The 21,397-nt window shown below is 37.0% G+C and overlaps 1 protein-coding gene across 2 annotated transcripts in view; it reads left to right on the top strand.

Annotated features, from left to right (window-relative positions):
* LOC141431856 (uncharacterized) overlaps window positions 1-14,046 on the top strand; it is a 183,980-nt gene extending 169,934 nt beyond the window's left edge. For both annotated transcript variants that reach the window (XM_074093129.1, XM_074093130.1), the window contains exons 5-8: window positions 5,067-5,200; window positions 5,802-5,972; window positions 6,282-6,486; window positions 10,097-14,046. In XM_074093129.1, coding sequence (XP_073949230.1) covers window positions 5,067-5,200; window positions 5,802-5,972; window positions 6,282-6,486; window positions 10,097-10,227 — 641 coding nt within the window. In that variant the 3' untranslated portion in view covers window positions 10,228-14,046. The remainder of the gene's footprint in view (window positions 1-5,066; window positions 5,201-5,801; window positions 5,973-6,281; window positions 6,487-10,096) is intronic.
* The last annotated feature ends 7,351 nt before the right edge of the window (window positions 14,047-21,397 follow it).

Below are 21,397 nucleotides of genomic sequence, written 5' to 3' on the forward strand. Positions count from 1 at the left end.
TAATGATCTAAGAATCAAATTGGTTGTACGAGATTCATATGGCGGTGCTAGCTGAAACTCAGCGCTAGTCAATTTTTAACATACAGTCAAGTGTGTTTCTAACGTACAGTCAAGTGTGAAAATAAGAACTTATTCAAATTTTCAAAAATAAGTAGGTACCAGACTCTTATTCCGACGCAATAAGGCTGTAGTAACATATTTTTGAGTGGTTCGAATAGATACTTATTTTTGTAATTGACTGTACATAATATTGCCAATAACATTGTGCGGCTCCCAAAGTAAAAACTTCTAGAAAAGCCGTCATTTCTTAGTGTACACTAACAACTAAAATACTATTCGCTAAGTAACGCGAATAAGTAATTTGAGAAATCCCTGTCAGTGAGGGAGGCTAATGGAAAATTCAAAATGAATGGACTAGCTACCTCGGAAATTGACTAATGGGGCGAAAATCTATTGTAACTATGACAGAGTACCGTGTTTTAATGTAAATACATAGATAGATATAGATAGACAGTTTAACGTCCCACTGCTGGGCACAGGCCTCCTCTCAGAATTGAGGGCTTGCGCCGCAATCCTCACCTCAGCCGGGTGGCTATAATGAGCTGACCTTTAGAGCAATTGAAAAAACCGGCCAAGCGCATGTCGGACACGCCCAAGATAGGGTTCCGTAGCCATTACGAAAAAATCAAGTAATATTTAAGGATTTCGTATTTTGTACGGAATCTTCCAAGTTAAGGTATATTTTATACATTAGGCTGCTATTTACTCTTAAACTACTAATAATTCTTAAGCAACCTCAGCCGTTATAATTTTTCTTGCAAATTTAAAATACTTACTACCATCCTGTTTTTTTTTCACCCAACAGTTTAGATTGTAGAGGGGGAGAGGACGCTCAATTTTAATGAAAATTTGCATTTCAAAATTGAATATTTCGCAAACAGATCCCTGAATCGAAAAATCGTCTTGGCAATCCCGCAATGGTTTTAAAAGACCTATTCAACGATACCCCACACAATAGGGTTAGCCGAGAAAAAAAAATCACCCCCACTACGTCTATAATAATAATAATGATAATAATTTATTTTATTTATAAAGATAACATAGATCTCATTTTTGTTAGTAGCAATCTTAAAAATAATGTTAGTATTTAAAAACTAAGTTGAATTTTACCCTTAAAATAATTTCGTTTAAAACAGGACAACAAACATGATCAGCTATCATCTTTAAGATGCTGTTTGGGCTGCTCCTATTCTACTCAGCAGTGACGCTGCTTTTTATATGGGAGCTTTTTTTTGAGTGATGTTTTTTTTATTGCTATGGGAGGTACCCTTAAAAAAATTATATTTGTCGGCGTGACTAATATGTATGTATATTCATGCTAAATTACAGCTTTCTAGTACTAACGGCCTCTGAGTTTAACCGCGGACAGACAGATAGGCGGGCAGACATGGCGAAACTGTAAGGGTTCCTAGTTGACTACGGAACCCTAAAATAAACCAATTAAAGAACTCTCTTACAACAAACATGTCGGCGTTTTAGTCCGATCTTAGGAAGAAATTCTTCATACGTGGAGACTACGGCATTTGGCCTTTTAACAAAAAGAAGTTTATAATGAGGGCTATCGCGTATGAATTCGCCGTTAGAGGCGCTAGTGTAGGGTGAAGTCTCCGAAATGTCAAATCTCATAGTTTTTGGGTGAGCTACGCGGGTTTTATTTATAATTAGAATAATTTTGTGAATATTTTGCAATACCTGAAATTAATTATGGCAATTATGCGTTATGGGGCAATGAATGCCTGTGTTTTGAGACAGTTTTGTCATTCGGAAACTTTTGTCCTCCCTTTTTTTCCGAACAAAACGGGACCACGCAACACTGTGGTTGCTCGATATTTTATGGTACGGTTTTAAGGTGTATTAATTATGATTTTAATCTAAACTTTGTTTTCACACCCGTAATAACAGACTTTGAAAGCCACACTTAAAAACCTCACGCAACAGTGGCGCCATCTAGAAAGACAAAAACCGATAGCCCTCATTGCTTGTCCGTCTACTTTATCATTTTTGAGGTCATGGTTTCATTTCAGCAAAAGGATAACAAACGTAAGAGAAACCAAACAAAACACAACAATTCAGCGGCTACATTTATGTAGGTACACTCAATCTGCACCACAAAATCCTCGAAAGTATCCCCAACAGGCTTGTTTACGTCATCAACAACGTTAATAGTACGTAGATTATTTCGTACTAGTACCGAGGCGCAGGGTACATAATTAAGGGTGGCAACAACGACCCAAGTTAACGGTACTGCTAAGAATTCCTCCAAGATTTACTACTTACAAAGATATTCGACTGAGATTGCGTACTTGAAGATGGGGACTTTTCATAATTTTCGGAGACTTGAATAGAAGGGGTTTGTTAGAGAAAGAATTTTCCATTTTTGATATCCGCGCGAAATAACGGAGCTAACGCTTTGCAACTGATTTGACTGACTGCTTGCTGCACGGGAAAAAATGTAGGAACTGCTAGAAAATAGTAAACAGTTAAGTCTGGGAAATTGCATACGTTTTTATAATAAAATTCCAAAAAATATTACCAATGAAACTGATACAAAATTCAAATACATTGTCAAGAAGACATTAATATGTAAGGCTTATTATAAAATTTATGAATATATCATGGACAGGGATATTTGGAAATAATTCCGATCCACATTGGAGATCCCTTACTTCATGTAACGAATCTACTGTGTAATATCTGACACAATAAGCGTACATAAATATCTGATACGACTTTGTTTCTAGGGCCGGAAGGACGTGTCAGATATTTCGGCACGCCCCGCTGTGGTAGATATTAATACTGGTGACTGTACCTTGATTTTAGAGAAGCTCTATATTTCGGCACAATCGCATGCGCCATGATCACGAGACGACGCTTTACCTTTATCATTGTTTGTATGATTTACAAAAAAAAAATACGCGCCCAATATCTTTCGATAACCTGACCGGCAGACCTTCCCCTGTCCCCCTGACCCTGATTCACCATCCATAGATTAATTTTATTTGACGGATAATGTGATGCTGTCTCTGTTTGTTTTTTCGAATAGACGGAGACGGCATCACATTTAGCCGTCAACTTAAATTAATCAGTGGGTGATGAAACAACCCCTAACTATTTTTATTCATTAGACCGCTATTATTGCGACCTACATCACATATCGACAGGTTTCTGACTCAACCTCGTATATTATATGACATTTTATGAAATTGGAGTATTGTAAAGGATTTTTGTCTAAAATGGTTATTCGAAATTCATGAAATTTCTTATCCAAACTTACGATACGATATGAACATTAAACATGAATCATGGAAAGTGCCTATCAACTGTCTTTCATATTTTTTGACAGAGAAGAAGGCATACCTTGCCACCTCCTGTCATAAGTTCTTTATGGTTAACCTACATGAAGGTTGTCACGCCCAAGAGCACGGGTACCCTCTGAAATATGGCAAACCGCACACCCGGTAACAGCCGTTGTAAAAGATACTCGCGGGTGAAATTTACGTTTATTTATTATTCTCATGTCTCTTCAGCAATATTTATGAATATTTGGTAGGTATTCATCATAAGAAAAAAACAGTTGCGTTCGTTCGGTGATATACTTAAGTAGGTACATCTGTACACGAAAACGCTCACGTACCTACACATTAACTACACATAATTTACTTCACGTACACATACTTATTTTTTATTAGTTTCTTTACTGGCGATCAGCCCTGGCTTGACACGGGTGCAACTTTGAAAATAAACCTTTAAAAGGCGGTAACTTCACAGTTTTTACCTCCCTTACTCCAATAAACTACACCCGCGCGGAGCCGAGGCGCGTGGCTAGTTGTATGTTTTGTATACCTAAGTAGTCACTTTTTCTCTTCGATATTTATCAGATTAAGTAGTTTTTGCATCAAGGAGTAACAAACCTCCATCCATTCTCACAAACTTACGCGTTTATAATATTAAGTAGAATAGGACTGTAATGATTTGAATACTTAATACCTACATAGAGCTTTATCAAGCAGCTTCACTTCGTCTACTGATCCTTAGAACAATACTCCACAAGTTACTAAGTTAAGTCACTGTTGTGTTTCAGCGTGGAGAGTAAGACAGCCGGTGAAATTACTGGCACTTGAGGTATCCCATCTTAGACCTCTAGGTTGGCAACGCATCTGCAATACCCCTGGTGTTGCAGATGTTTATGGGCGGTGGTGATCTCTTACCATCAGGAGACCCACTTGCTCGTTTGCCATCCAGTCGAATAAAAATTTTTTTTATAGCATCTACGAAAAATATGGAAATCTTTCGACATTGAAATTAATATCTAAAATTCCTTAATTGAGAAAGGTTTTTATTAATACAATACAAAAAAAAAATAATATTAGAAGTAGCCAGACAAACGTCTCTAGAGAAATTAGTCAAGTCAACCGATCACGCCACTAACAAAAACTTCTTATTATAGGCCGCTGGAATCGGAATCCGTGTCACGCATTTCAAAAGCCTGATTAACTAGCGTTCTGGAAAGCCTTGTGTTTTTTTGTAACGTAAAAATACACCAACGACGGAATATTCAAGAAGATTTGATTAATAATACAAAAAAAGTATGAATGTGAGAGTTTGTTAGTCTTTTACGCTAAAACTGGACGGTTTTGTTTTGAGTGAAATTTGGTATATATAGCCTAACAAGGCCGATTCGGGAGCAACAGCTGCGACTACGACCGCATAGTTGGCAACTACTTACTTAAGTAAGTCAAGTCATGGCCAGTGATATAGGAAAGAGAGAGCAGAACTCGCTTTACAGTCAGGTGGTCGAATCCCGCGTTATCAAGTACAAACATACCCTTGGTCTTCTGAATCTTTTTTCCAACTAGTGAGGGCGGCGATCTTGGACGATAACATGGCCCGCTTTACACTCAAAACCATGCCACTTATAAATGATACTTATTGCACAACTAAACGAGCCAAGATCAATTAGCCCAGTTTCTCTTGGGTGATTAACAGCTAATATTCTTGTTCTACAGACCCTCAAAAGCACCACCCGCGCATCGACTTCCCGACGCGCTTCCTCAGCTCTGGTGAGACGCTACGCGCTAACTGCACGACTGCGCCCGCGCTTCCCGCGCCACACATAACGTGGTTCATCAACGGGAAGAAGGTAAGTTCCCGTTGACTTCCCGACGCGCTTTCTCAGCTTTGGCGAGACACTACGCGCCAACTGTACAACTGCGTCACGGTTCCCACAACACACATAACGTGGTTCATCAACGGAAAGAAGGTAGGTTCTCATTGACATCCCGACGCACTTTCTCAACTCTGATGAGACTCTGAGTGCCAACTGCTTGATAGCGCCCGTGTTTCCCGCGCCACACATAACGTGTTTCATCAACGGGAAGAAGGTAGGTTCTCATTGACTTCCCGACGCGCTTCCTCAGCTGTGGCAAGACGCTACGCTCTAACTACACGACTGAGCCCGCGCTTCCCGCGCCACGCATAACGTGGTTCATCAATGAGAAGAAGGTAGGTTCTCATTGACTTCTCAGCTTTGATGAGACTCTGAGCGCCAACTGCTCGATAGCGCCCATGTTCCCGCGCCACACATAACGTGGTTCATCACAGCCGACTTTTCTGGTTCATCAGGCATTGCCTATACCTGAAAAAACTCGCATACACGATCCGGTCGACCGGCGCAGGTATACCTCTTCGGCAAACCGTAAGGTGTACGGCCAGCTTAACACGATGCTTTTGTGTTAACTCAGATGGACGAGCTGCTGGCCCACTCGCACAAGTACCGCGTGCCGCAGAGCGAGCGCAACGGGCGGCGCGCGCGCACGGACCGCGAGCCGAGCACGCCGCCGCCGCTGCTCGCGCTCACGCAGGCCTCGCACGTCGCCACGCGCGCGCCCGGCTGCAGCCTTAAGGAACACGCTGTATGTATAAACATAACACTGAAGCCTGGCCCATACTCATCATCATCATCAGCCTACAGCTACTGCTGGACATAGGCCTCTTACATGGCTCGCCACAACACTCTGAGATACGAAACAGACACCCGTGCGAAAAGACGAGCTGCTGTGAACAGCATATTAACTTCATAAGACGGAGGTCATTGCAAGCTTTAAGGAAGAAAAGGAATCATTGCCGTCGTCATAACATATCAGCGGTAAAGGACAGGTTAAGACGGCTAAACCCCCATAAAGCTTAGCCAGTATGTTGAACCTTGCCGAATGAATTTCCAGTTCGGTGAGCTCCACGAGCCGAGCGTGGTGCACGCGTCGTCCCGGCACCGGAGCCGGCGGCCGCGCGACCGGGACCTCTACGTCACCGTGTCGGAGCTGCAGCTGGTGGCCACCGGACGGCTCGAGATCACCTGCGTCAGCACTATCCCTGAGTTCCGGAGCATACACGACAAGTTCGCTGACCTTAGGAACGACACAGTCATTGGTAAGAAAGATTGACAGATGGGTTTTCTGCGAGCGTTGCAGCTTGCAGCCGCTATCAGGTTCCTGTCGCTTATATGTCAATGAACTACAAGAATTTTTTCGGTCATGCGACCGCGATGTTAGACTAACATCTGGTAGCATAGTGTGGTTTTGTTGCTCTGAAGATGAGCTCTGGTTGAGTTCGAAACGCGTCAGTGTAGTGTAGTGTTGATGATAGATGGGTTTGTGTGATTTGTGTGTTCTTAGAGTGTGGAGGTGGAGGAACTGCATGAGCGGGTGAGCGAAGAAATACTTTTAGTTCATTGATATGGAATGGACCTCCGCAAAGTAACGCCTGATTCAATAAATTGCTTATACATGTCGCTCTCGCATCGGTCTAGTCAGTCACCAAAGACGTTGTGCAAAGGGAACACGTCAAAAATCGTCTGAAACAGACGCGTAGGTCTGATTGATTGATATCTTGCTGATACTGAAGAAATGAGTCAGGTAGAAGGATTTTATAAAACGGTATGGTGTGCATGCTAAAAATACAATTCATTAAAGTCTGCTTACGGTCTCTCATTTCTTCAATATATGCGACAGGACACTGATGTAGCGGTTGAAACGCGCGATAGAAATACCCAGAGAAAAACATAGTAAAATAGATACATTTTTTTTGTTTCTAAATTAAAATCATACATTACATTTAATATATGTCAAAAATATATGTATATATATGTAGGGGATCACAAAAAGATCGTTAAGAAAAATAAAATTAAGTAAAATAAAACATGGTCAAAATATACATAACATCAATTAAAATAATAATAAAAATTACAATAGGTAAAATTAAAATACCCGTGGGAATTCCCAATAATTTAATCGTGATCATTTATTTATTGTTATTACGGGTTACGTTTATTGACGTTACTTTATAAACAATAGAGCAATGTTTCAAAATTGCTGATCCCGTGGGAATATCGTGATAAAAAGTAGCCTATGTCTTATTCCAGACGTCCCGCTGTCTAGATAATCTACATACCAACCTTTATGCCTTTATGCCTTTGTACAAGTATCTTAAAGTTTGTCAGTTGTATTTTGTTAATTTTCTGTTGTACAATAAAGAGTTTACATACATACATACATACAAATTTCATCTAAATTAAACGTTTAAGGATTTGAAACAAACCAACTAATATTATACGTGTATAGTATACATATTAGGAAGATAGTACCTAGTATTGAATGATACTTAGAGCCTTGTCCGAATAAACAGAACCGACATCTCACATATCTGTCACAAAAAAAAAACAATGAGTGCAGGCCCGTACCTCATAATATACAACCGGTGCAGTTCTAATACTACGACGTGCGAAATTCGAACTTCCTATCTAGCCGTCCTGCTGACGCTTAAACTCCAATTCAATAGAATCTGACAATCCTGTAGACACTTGCAGCCTACTAATATAAACACCGGGCTGCCTAAGGCTTTGTGATGTGACCATTATTCTTTTTTGATTCCTTTTAGATGATAATTGCAACAACAGGGACATCAATAATCAAGTGTGCCCACGATAGGGTGTCTTAAATATGTAGAAAATTGACAGATTCTATTGAATTGTACTTTACATACTTATATTATTTAATACGAGAATGAGAGGGACGGTGCGATACGAACTTCGATTTTGGAATTTCTTAGTAGCCCCCTAGCCCCCGAGCTCTTTCTGCATAAATCTAGGACTCCACTATAACTCTTTAATACACAATCTGCACACACGTCCATAATATAATTCAAAGTATCGTTACCGTAATCGTTACCGTTAATTCGAACAATTCCTACATGACATATCTTGTTACGTAAATGTTCCAGGAATAATAATAATGTCTACCGAACCTCCCAAAAGAAAGCAGAGGCTTTCCGGGAATCAGCCGTTTCATATTCATGATCGATTAAAATTCATCAGGGGTCGCTTGTATTTTTAAGTTATTAATATAATAATATCGTTTACTGACCATCCAATTTGTATAATTTGCTCGGGAATGAAAACAGCATAACGCAATACAATTTACTTCGTTAGGAAATAAACAAGCCAAATATGTGGTCTTTCACCCTAAAGTTAATAATCGTTTGCATGTCACAATACTGCCAATAGACGTGTCTGTCAACTTGAAAGTTCGACATTAAGAAGTTGTTTAAAAATTGATAGACCACTTATTTGGCTGATGGTACAGTCACCAGCATTAATATCTGTTACAGCGGAGCGTGCAAAAATGACTGACACGTCCTTCCGGCCCTAGAAATAGAGTCGTATCAGATATTTATGCACGCTTGTTGTGTCAGATATTGGTACTGGTGACTGTACCAACTGGAATATGGCTGAATACTTTGACGGTACAAGAACGCACCGTAATTACTAGGTAAGTATACTGGCTGTTTTCCACGATTTTGACTGCCCCCTGCGAGAACCAACTCTTTTGCGAGACGAAAATCGCATAATTTTATAATCAGATGTACTTAGTAGCTTTCTCTTTTTTTGCATTTTGATTTGTGTATTTATATAGCACTAGCAGTTACCCGCGACTCCGTCCGCGCAGATTTCGTTTATCGCTATCCCGCGATAAAAATTATCCTATGTCCTTCTCCGGGCCACAAACTATCTGTATACCGAATTTCATCTCCAAATCCGCCATGTTCGAATGCTACAAATCGTACCGAAGTAAACTTTAGAAACCACTATGCGTCCTAACTGATTTCCATTTCTTTTCCGTTCATATTTTTCTAACTACGCCAAAAATCCTTCCGTAATTTACCATACCGGCCAGTCTGGCCCCTAACATCCCAAAAGACCAACTAAAATGTATTTTATTGCACATTCTTCGAGGTATATACCCGGTGTGCCCGAAAGGGCTTGCGGAGAAACTTCAAGAATAATGTGACACTATCTGCCTAAAAACCCTCTCGGCGGCGGTATTCGGTTGATAATAAACCCCAATTCAGAGATACGAATCCCGTTTTATGTTCTTACTCGTTTAATATTGAAATAGCTCGGATTTCTAATCGAAATTTTGTTGAAGTTACGTAAAGGAAGTTCGCTGAATGTTTATGTTGCGTATTATCTGTTGAAATGTAGGTACCTAGAGCTTTGTGTCTAACAGGGATGGGTACTGCGAGTACTTAATATATTAATGAACGACAAATTATCTTGTTGAACGAATGTCTTTGGCAACGAATGTGTGCTCAAATGTTTGGAGCTATAAGGGAGCTATGAATAAAAGACTTAGGGGCTGTATCATCACCCATTGATTAAATTTATTTGACGGATAAATGTGATGCCGTCTCCGAATTCTAACAAAACAAACAGAGACGGCATCATATTTATCCGTCAAATAAATTTAAGCAATGGATGGTGAAACAGAGGGTTACAGTTTGAAACGCGCTAACTAGCATTTATTAGAAAAAAAATCGAGATAACATGTACAACAGTGTAAATTAAATAGTTCATAATGTAATATATGTAATGTATAATGTATGTGTGTTCATATTATCCAAATAAATAAAATAATAACTTAAAATACGATGAATGCCACAGTGTGGGTGATGTTCTTCAACTTAACTTTGTATTTGTCAACAGTGGACGCCATACGGCCGTCGACGCTATCGCAGCCCTCAGCCAACTTGACCATGCCGGAGCCCACCGCCTCTTCCACCAGGATACTGCCATCCGTACTCTTTCTACTTCTTTCTATGCTTAATGTCGCTTGATACGTGTAAAGGTAGGTTAAGACTGTAACAGTTATGTCTGCGAGTATACCTTCAGTTATTATCTCAAGAAGAAATTTTAAGAAAAATGAAGAAATTCATGCACGAATAGCGATGTTTTTGTTTAAAAATTATGTTCTTAGGTTGGTACCTGCTTATTATTAATTAGACATGTGAATTTTTGGGACATGCCGAGCAGAGAAGTTAACTATTGTAACGATCATTTAATTTTTTGCTTGGATTTAGCGATCGGTTGCGGTTACATTACTGTTTGTATTCAGTCCATCGATAATAAAACAATAACGTCCAAGCCGTGAGTTTCGCAAAAAATGAATTGTCGTAGACTGCCAGCTATTTGCGGTGGTAAGGTAGAAAGAAAGTTGGTTGCGAGTACAGATGTGCAAGTTGCAGAAAGTTTCCAAAAAGTTGTAAAATTTCTCGGAAAATTCTGGAAATTTTCATAAGAAATATAGGAAATTTAAATTACAAAAAAACGGAAAGTTTGCAAAACTCTATACTAAACTTCAAGAAGTTTCCGAAAAATTACCGGGGATGCAACATTTATTACATGATCCTAATTATACAATATATCTAATGAGATACAAATTCTTCGCAGTCGGGGCTTGTGCCTGCATGAGGTTTGTCAGACATTTGTGTTACAGTCTAAACGTAGCTTTAATGACATGATTTTTAAAAAACGGGCTGTGATAAAAACTTATGCGTTCACTAAAACCTGGTTGGCATTGAATGAATGTATTGTACTGTACATAGTTTGTCTAATTATTTTAGTTATTGAACACTCGAGAGCAATGAAAATGTGTTTGATCCTATGTCAATAAGTCCTTACGTAGGTATCTCTCTTATCTCGTAAATCTTACGCGTTTCTGTTGCTCTTTAATGTATTTTGGGTCATGAAATCATTTGTGCGAGGCCAGAAATCGCTTAATCGTTATATTTTTATCGATTGTTATTGTAAAATAAAAGCACTTAGGCGTTTAATTTATTTGTAAAAATTAAATAAGTAATATCGACTGCTGACTTACGCCATCTCTAAACAAATTGTTTCGCGATAAAAAAAAAAGTGTTCATTTACAGTAAGAGCAACTTTTCAATAGCTACGAGGTAATATTTTGTTAATAGTCTCTAAGAGATGAAAGACATTGTATCATTAGTTATCACTCTATTAACGACTCGTCTCTATGCAGGTTGAAATCATTAATTAAATGAGTTATTATCTTCGTAGGTAACCAGTTGTCAAATGGTTTTTTCTCGCTTGGAAACCTAGATAAAATGATTAGTTTTTTACATAGAGAAATTACCTAAAATTAGCCAATTGAGTGGAAATTACATAGAAATTCTTTGAAAAAAAATCACTAAACTTCAGTGATTGCTGCGCTCTTAGGACCAACATTGATGGTAAAAGTTTAGTCATTGTGTTATTGTTTTTGCTTAGTGAAAAAAACTCAGTCGATTATTTATGGCTTCATTCCACGTAGGGCAGCCTGGCATAAAAATTACATTAATTTGAAACCATTTTAACTCCTAATTCTATTGACAATCAATCAATAGCGAACAGCTAGCGATAGTACTACTAGACAAATCACTAATGTGTTGCGGAATCGGATAGCTCGTATTACCACCCCATTATTTAATAGCTCTATGGTTCCCTAGGAAGGAAAGAAATATTTACTTAACCCATTTTTTCTGGTTTCTAGTCAGTTATTAGAAAACCTACACAACTTTTTACTACAAAAGTTTTGGTGGTAAGACTGTAAATGTTTACAACTACCTAAACTCAGTTACCTACGAGGAATAGGGGGACAGATATACTTTGAAAACAGAACAATCTGGATAATAATATTACTCGTAGCTTAATGAAACATGATAAGATGATTATTCGCAGTAATTTCTTTGACAGTACAAAAAAGGGGAACTATCAAGGAACTAAAGGAACTAACGTGAGTAATCCGACAGAGAATTTTCCAACTATAAATTAAAATTAAAGCTGTTGGTTTAAGATATAGCATACCTGTTGCCAAAATTACGTTCCTCCTAAAGGTCACGCCCGCGGCTCGCCGCTGATTAACATACGCAAACATGTCGCTTCTGTTGTTTCAGTGCCTACTAAATTTAAGTGGTGTACAGTGTGTGGATGTTCTTTCGTGTGAAGAGAAGCTGCTGTTGGATCAGGTTTCCGAAGTCGTAGGTACCTAATGGTTGCGACAGTTTTATTAACACCCTTATATTATCTTCTTTCGTAACTGGCAATGAAAACGAATCTCTCAAGTCTATTTCTACCCATTTCCAATAGCCCGGTTATCTTGAAATTTAGTAACTGTGATGTGACAATGCAATAACGAGTACCCTCAAAAAGGGGTTGATTTAAAACTATAATATTTGAGTTATTTATTTCTACTCACAATCTATAATAATACCGATTCTTAAACTAGAAAAAAGTGTTTTTCATAATTTCACGTATGAAAGTAACAAAACTCAGTAAACATTACTAAGTCAGTATTTTTTTTTGTCGTATAAAGATCGATAGAATTTTTGATTCTCAGTAGAAATAACCCATAAATTTCTAAAACTGAGAAAAAAATGACTGACATTTTTACGCTCCCCAGTCTGTTTTATTTGTACCTAAATTAAGTAAAGAGATTCTTAATTTATTGAAATACATTTTTGAACTGACAGGCTTAGATACGGAACCCTGACAACACATAAGCTTGACCAATTACCGCGCAGCAAGGGTCAGAATGAACGTTGTCCAAAGTATCGATAGAAGTCATACAAGTAGAAAATAATTCTTCATTAAGTGGTCAAATAGGTACTAAAACTCAAGGTCAGTGTGGAACATTTTAGAACTTGCGATGAGCTTTGAGATGCTAACTTAACAGTACTGATGTGCCAATAGATGGCAGTTACTATAATGAAATTCAGTGTCACATAATTGACATTTAGTTATAGCACGGCAGAGTAACGGGAGAATGTGAAAACACCTACCTACTTCTAAATTATTTTACGGATAAGTACAGTATAAGACGTTCTTTAACTATAGTAAACTCTGATTTTAAGTATGAATAGTTACAATTTTAAAATTTTGTAATAAAGGTGTTATTTAGAGGGCTTAATCTTTATACAGGCATATTCCATAAGACCAAGATAACTACTACCTATTTCATTATTTCTTCGTTAAACCTAGGGTTGATATACTAACTATCGGCTAACTATTCCTTATATTTTTCTACCTCAAAATATAGAGCTTAATTTCAGTCAATTACGAATAACTTTTATACCGATACAACTTTGTAATTTTACAAAAATCAAACGAATTCAGTGCACCAGGAAGCGCTATCTACTTACCTAATTATATTTCAGATGACCAGTATTAGGTCTAGCCCGGGTTTCAGTAATTTTTGTGCATTACAATTTCTTTTCCATTTCTCCCTCTGCGTAGAATTCGTAATAATGTCAAAGAGTCTCACATTCACAGACATCAATTAACATAGTAATGAACTATTAAATGTGACATAATAATATAGACAACAGTGTTAACGTAACCGTTACTTAGTAATGTAAATAATTGGTCTAGCGAGGGTACAGCGCGACAAAGATCACGAAGATGCTTTATTTTATTTCTATTTTATAATAATTATTGTTAGCTTTATATTACTAGTGTTTTAATATCAAACAAAATAAAAACCACGAACAGTGAAATTTACGACGAACTGGTACCTACAAGTAAAATTTTGCAAGATAGCCGCATTAGCTTCGTTGTTAGCAACATTCATTATCTATCTTAGACTCGCTGTATGTTCATCATTTTCGTGCGGGAAATAAAAAAACAGGGTGTAAATTAACCTATATTGTTGTCCGCATTATATTTTCTTACACTGTGGCATTATAGTCTCAATACGTATTCAATCCACAATTCAATCCAAATCCGAGCAAGGCCCAACAAAGTGACAAAATTTCATTTATAATGTTAGGATTCATTGTAATCTAATAAAAAGTTTGCATCTCATAGCTAGTCCGTAATATCAGCTTTCACATAAAAATTGTTTTTAAACATCCATCAATTTTGTAATACAAGGAAGTAGGTAAATTAAGACAAAAACACTTAAATTTAATTCAAAGTGACTAATCTTAGAGATATTCAAACGATATTCTGCTTGTAAAGACCAAAAATATTAATAGGTTAATTCAATTATTATTAAGTTATTTTGTAGATATTAGGTAGGATCGGCAATAAAGTTATTAAATTGTGAAAAGTCCAAGCAAAAGGGCCTTGTAGCAAAAATAAAATACCTAATAGTAGGTTTTAGCCCCTACTACCACGTCTCTTTTGCTATGGACTGATACAGTTTATGATTGTTAACAACAAAAGCTATTATTAAAAAGCGTTCGGTATAGGTAGTGGTTATTTTATTTTGTTAACGAATTAAAAATATTGAACACCTATCGTTAAAACTGTTAATATGTTAGTTACCAGGCGTCAGTAGAGAGAAATTACCTACCTACCAACATTTTTTTATTATTAAAATTGCTAAGTATTGTAATTTTTTTAATCTGTTGTCGCCTTAATCAGTCTAATAGATATATTATTAGTTTCCTACAAGGAATATCCATTCAGTAACAAAGTTTTGTGGCGAGTCAGTTACAGAAATTAGTTTTCTACGAGGAACATGCTTCCAAGCCTGTCCAATGTAGAGCTAAAATTTAAATATCGAATAAGGATTTACTTTTTTTTTTTTACTTACTCCTTTGGCATAAGTTTTCTCTTTCACTTCCTAAGTAATGTTTTAATGTAATGTGATATTAACTGCCAGTTATTTGTCAATACGTTACGGTTCATACTTAACTGTACATATTTTAACTAAGATAGAATTTAACTACCACATAAACATGTGCAATTAAATTAAGCAACAGACATATCATAAATTGTGATTTTAGTCAACGGCATACCTAGGTAGAACCAAACCAAATGTTAACTGTACTGAAATCGGAACTCGCAGTGTAGGTACTTTTCCTTTTCACTATAATAATAATAAAATTGTTCGAGTGACCTTTGATGAGTATGGGTGGAGTCAAAAAAGTTGAACTATGTTAAATGGTGGTTAAAGTTCAGTATAGAAAATTACCGACTGGAAAAATTCCATTACCCTACTTGCCTTATATTATTATTTACAACTAGATTCTTAATAAAAAAATGTAACCAATATCAATAAATAAATATCCTGGGACACTTGACACCAATTGACCTAGTCCATAACTAAGGAAAGCTTGTACTATGTATACTAGGCAACGGATAAACATACTTATATAGATAAACACATACTTGAATACATATTAAACATCCAAACCCGAGAACAAACATTCATATTATGTGGTATTATTCATACAAATATCTGCCCCGGCCGGGGATCAAACCCGGGACCTCAAGCTTTGTGAAAGAATGAAAATGAAAATGAAAAAGTATTTATTTCCAAAATTATTGGACACGTGTTTTTATTTCTGTCAACAGAGAAAGTTAAAATATACTTAGCTCATTAATTTTCCGTCAAATGACATGACGGCTTGATGCACATTTTACTTAACGACGCGCTTCGTCTTTGTCCCTTTTTCTTTGATTGACAAAAGTAATATCTATATATATAATGTCTTAGTACCCATAAAACATTTTCTAATTACTTTAACTGACGGATTACATAAAGCACGTCTTTTTTATTTTTGAAACAGAAAAATACGGGCAAGTAATACTTTTATGATATCTAACTGACGGAAACTTTTCACACTATTTTTAAAACTGCCGGCAGGTCAACTTTTTGAACTTCACCCGTATAATGACGGCTTACTTAGACAAGGTTGTACTGCGGGTCGAGCTTACTTAATTATATGTCGTTTTTTTAGCATTAGAAAAAGGGTAAACAATCTTGACGAGTGTTTTTATTGAAAAACGTTTTAAAAAAAAACAGTTAATATATGATAACAAAAGAATATAAATGATCATTATTATCCTTGCTAATTGTTACACATTTGCTGTGGCTTATTTTTCAAAAGTGTTTTTCAATAAAAAGACACGTCAATATCGCTTACCTTCTTTCTAAGGCTAAAAAAACGAAGTATAGGTAAAGAATCGGCAATCTTCTTGTTTTTAGCTAATCTCATTTCCAGGCGTCACTTTTTCTTACGTGACGTCAAATTAAGACCAGAGGTCGTATTATCTAACGCGCTGACGTTCGCGATCACATTCATCTCTTTCTATCCTTATCTTATGCCATGTGAACTTGGAATCACAATCGTTTTCACCACTTCTTTCCGTCACATGGCATAAGATAAGGGTACCAACAGTGTCTAACAGACAATAAGGATTCAGAACTACTTCATGGACCGATTTCAATGAGGGCTAAAAGACAGGCCAAATATCGCTAGATGGCGTTAGTATAGTGAGGTTTTTTTGACATTACGGTCTTGCTTGCTGGCTCATTTAGTTATGACCGTAACGTCAAAAACATCTCACGATACTAAAGTGTGCCCCCACATGCTAGTTGCTCGTTTAAAGCGATAAATCTGGTCATGTGACCCCATTTTGAAGGTGATTTTGAATTTCCCGCGACTCAAAAAAGTAGCGTCAAGTCACAATACAAGTATTTATTACTTGTATATGTATATATTACTTGTACTGTGGCCAAGTCGCCGATAAGTCGAGCAGCAGCGACGATGGCTTCTTGCAGGAATGGTCTTATTCTTGGAAGCTGATTTCTTAATCTCATTTAGTAGCAGTCGTAGCAGTGGTACAAATAAAATAAATTGGAGTGAATGAAAAAAAAAATAACACTTTTTGGCGAAATTGAAGAGGTTTTTTTTTCCAGCGATAAAGCAACATTTTCAACTTTATCGCTATATGTCACGTGACCAGATTTGACACTGGAAACGAGCGTCGAGCGATTTCATGTGGCCCTATCTTAACGCCATCTAGCGATATATCGCCTGTCTTTTAGCCCTCATTAGGCCGCGAACTGGGACGAATGTTTGCATGCATTCGAGTGCTCCGTGTTACGTATTTGTGACACATATTTTTTATATGTAAAATATGTTCCCAACCTATTTTTTTTTTTATTTGTCGCCACTCTCTTACCCCAGAACTCGCTGGCCAGAATTGTAGTCAGACCTGACTTTTTGACCTTAAATTATTTTAGCCAAAACGTGAAGATTGTTGGTTTAATTTGTGAAAAAATAAACATTAAATGGCCAGAAACCGTCGTATCGAGTCACGCTAAGTAATTTTGGTGCTTTTGGGTAGCGTCGGGTGTAATTAGGTATTACCTATTAATTATCTAGTCCCAATCTTAAGGCGTGTGCCACACTGTCAATATATATTGCGATATATTCCGAGTTCCATCTGTTCGTGATGTATCTTTGTATTGTATAATACACCTGTGACATGTAAATTAAAATGAATGAACAATTAAATTTTAAGTGTAACATAAACGAGTAGAAACTCTAGAAACTAAATAAGGCCACAATTTTCATCGTAACTATCAGATTTTTGGTGAAGAATTCTAGAGCGTGGCTGGCTGTAGGTACATGGTATTTTTAACTTTAGAGAAACATTCAACAAGTGAAATAAAGTTTATTAGTTGACCCAACTCTTTTTGTACAAATAATAAACGTTTTTTTACGATCTTTTTAAATGTCGAAATTAACTTGTCGACGTATGCTAGCGATCAAGTTGTTCGAGTGGGTTGGTAGGGAATGCTACGCTACAATGAGAGTTTTCACAGAGGCGAAATATCGCTAGATGGCGTTAGTATCGTGGAGTCCGTTTGACGTTTGCTCGTGATTGGTTAAATAACTAAATGAGCCAATCGCAAGCAAACAGCAGGTGGTAGGACCTTGTGCAAGGCCCGCCCGGATTGCTACCACCATCTTGCTCGCTAATCCTGCCGTGAAGCAGCAGTGCTTGCACTGTTGTGTTTCGGCGTGGAGAGTAAGACAGCCGGTGAAATTACTGGCACTTGAGGTATCCCATCTTAGGCCTCTAGGTTGGCAAAGCATCTGCAATCCCCCTGGTGTTGCGAGTGTCTATGGGCAGTGGTGATCTCTTACCACCAGGAGACCCACTTGCTCGTTTGCCATCCAGTCGAATAAAAAAAAACGTCAAACGGACCTCACGATTCTAACGCCATCTAGCGATATTTCGCCTCTGTGAAAACCCTCATTGAATTGAGCATACTCTGATTTTCGATTTTAGAAAATCTTACAACAAAAATATACGTACCTACCTATAATAAGCCCTCTTTACTTAAGAGGGCTTATATACTTAACTTCTACTCTTTTATGTTATAGGCTGGGATGGTGATGATGATGATTTTTATATTTTAAATCGTGATAGTAATTATTGGCCATGTGGCATACGTCTAAAGCGTCCACATTTTAGTTCCGACGTTCAGACAGAAGCACAGAAACGGAATGTCGGATCTACAATGTGGCAGGCGCGCAATGTCGGCCCTAGGGTAGAGCGAGAGCGGAAACTCGGCTAGATGTAAAGCAGCTTTGACGGCGGTTTTTGAGAGACCCGATATTTTGGGGGTAGAAACTGTCGATTAAAGGACGCCGAAAGCCAACTTCGTTCTACCTCGGTCAAAGGTTCGGACCTGGGATTGAAACCGGAACTGACTAAAAATTCCGATAATTAATACCGTTTTAGTACTTACTGGTATTTTCGGTAGTAGTTACCTATACTGAAAATAACGATTCTTAAGCAGTTTACATATACCGATTGTTCTCTAATTTTTTGCCGAAAATATATTTCCCAAATGATTCACTTCCCAACTGTTTCATAAGTCAAAGTCAAAATATCTTTATTCAATTTAGGCTATAACAAGCACTTATGAATGTCAAAAAAAATCTACCACCGGTATATCCATGGACGATTTTTTTTTTCTTCAACCTGTTTTTCAGGGTTGTTTTAAAATTAAGCTAACCTTACCTGTAGAGTTTATAAACAAAATTACATTTTGAAATAAAAAGTACTTAAATACAATTTTCAGAAAAAAAAGGAATTTCGTTTGGGAAAAATATTTTCTGCGAAAATCCAGGATCCCATACCGATATTTTTGGTACCGGTTTCAAGCGCTAGTCAGGGTCGGCCCTAGTCCTTACGAATACGATAAAGATCTTAACGAACGTGGCAAAAACGGAACTAATGCGACTATCTTGCAAAGTTATACTTTTCATAGTTCACCGTGAATGTTACTTTTGTTCGTGGTTTTTGGTTCATATTTTGGGACTAAAGCACATAATATAATAGCTAATAAAAATAAATTAATCGAAAAAAAAGTGATCCACTTTAATTAAGATCTTTGTCGCAGTATAAATGCAAACGATACATATCAATTTTACGTTTAGTTACTAAGCTTTAGCACTAGCAGGTTTGTAAATATAATCGACTCTGTCTATTCTACTCTTTTTGAGAGCTCTCTATGTAAAACATTTCAAATCATCAAACTTAATGACTAAAGTATGAATTAAAAGAATTTATCACTAACAATGCAAGTTTTATTTAATGAACTAAAAACTACCTTGCTCCTCCCTACACACCTAAGCTCTTCCCACAATATAAATCACGGAACAGGGGGGCTACTACGAAAATCGAAATTCGTATCGTAGGCCCGCTCACTCTCGTATTAAATAATATAAGCGTCAACGGGACGGCAAGATATGAAGTTCGAATTTTGCACTTCGTAGTAGGTACAGGGCCAGACACAAAACAAGTTTTTTTTTTTATTCTGTAACGTAAATTGTAAAATAACGGAGGAACAGAGCGGAAAAGCAAAGTAACTAGTAGTAGGTATGTTATGGACCTCCACAAAGTAGGTAACACGTCTGAATGTCTGAATCAATCAACTGTTGAGTACAGATTTACCCCCTTATTCATAAACGACAATCAAACCTATTTTAGTTAAAATGCCGCTAAAATCCGTTTGTCCTTATCTGTCACTTCAACATTTGTATTTGTTAGAAAGGGACAAAGCATTTGTTAGTTAACATAGGCTTGTTAAGTTTTATGAATAAGGGGGTTAGTGAATAATGTTTTGTCATCGTATTTTGTCGGAAAAGTTCGTATTATCTTAGTTTCTCAATTAGGTTCAGTAAACTTTAGTAAGCTAGTTGAGATAGCAAGATGAATACAAACATCGATGGAAAAAGATTATTCAATAGATCTGTACCTACTACTTACTTGAAAAGAAACAAAATATTGTAACACAAGAATAATTTATTGAATACTTTTTTATTATGTACATTGGTTTCAATTCAAGGTCACCTTATAGGCAAAATAAAAAATCTAAAATACTAGGTATACTTCTAACACAGATAGGAAGATACACAAAATATTCAATAATTTCAATATTTTATACATCAATATTTTTTCCACTGAATATGGAATGGAATTAATTGACTGCTAAAAGAGCTTTTATGGATTTTTGAAACTGTTTAATAAAAATATATGTACGCAAAAATATCCGCTGGAATGCAGCAGAAAAGATGTGAATACAAACCAACCTTATCATTATAAATGCAAATTATTTCGACTGGATGGTAATTCATTGCTTAAATACAGAAGACAGAACCAATTGTAATTTAGATAACATATCTAAAATGCTAAACTACGTGTTGAATGAAAGAAAGAAAATGTGTCAATACTGTGGTCTGTGTTACCGTTACCATTGGTAACAGACCCACACATTTATTGTATGTGTTACCGTTACCACCACAGTATTCACACATTGCCTGTTCTTCGATTGTTTTCTTTTTTTTATCAAACAGCTGGCAAACGAGCAGACGGGTCACCTGATGGTAAGCGATCACCGCCGCTCATGGGCACCTACAGCATTATTAGAATTGCGGGTGCGTTGCCCGCCTTACACATTTTTCACCACTACTAACTGCGAATAAAATCACGGCAAGGGCTAATTGGTTTCATAGGAAGGGTCGATAAACTTCTAGAAATTCCATAAAGCGATGAGAGATATGGTAACTAAAGCTCAATAGGAGCGCGACTTTTAAGTCCTATTGCGCTAATATTATCAATATCATATATCTAACTGTTAAGTTGCCGTTATAAACATTGGAGCTATCTAGTTGCTCAAAAATATCTGAACACCACTTA

Source organism: Choristoneura fumiferana, chromosome 10 (genome assembly GCF_025370935.1).
Source record: "Choristoneura fumiferana chromosome 10, NRCan_CFum_1, whole genome shotgun sequence".
NCBI lineage: Eukaryota > Metazoa > Arthropoda > Insecta > Lepidoptera > Tortricidae > Choristoneura > Choristoneura fumiferana.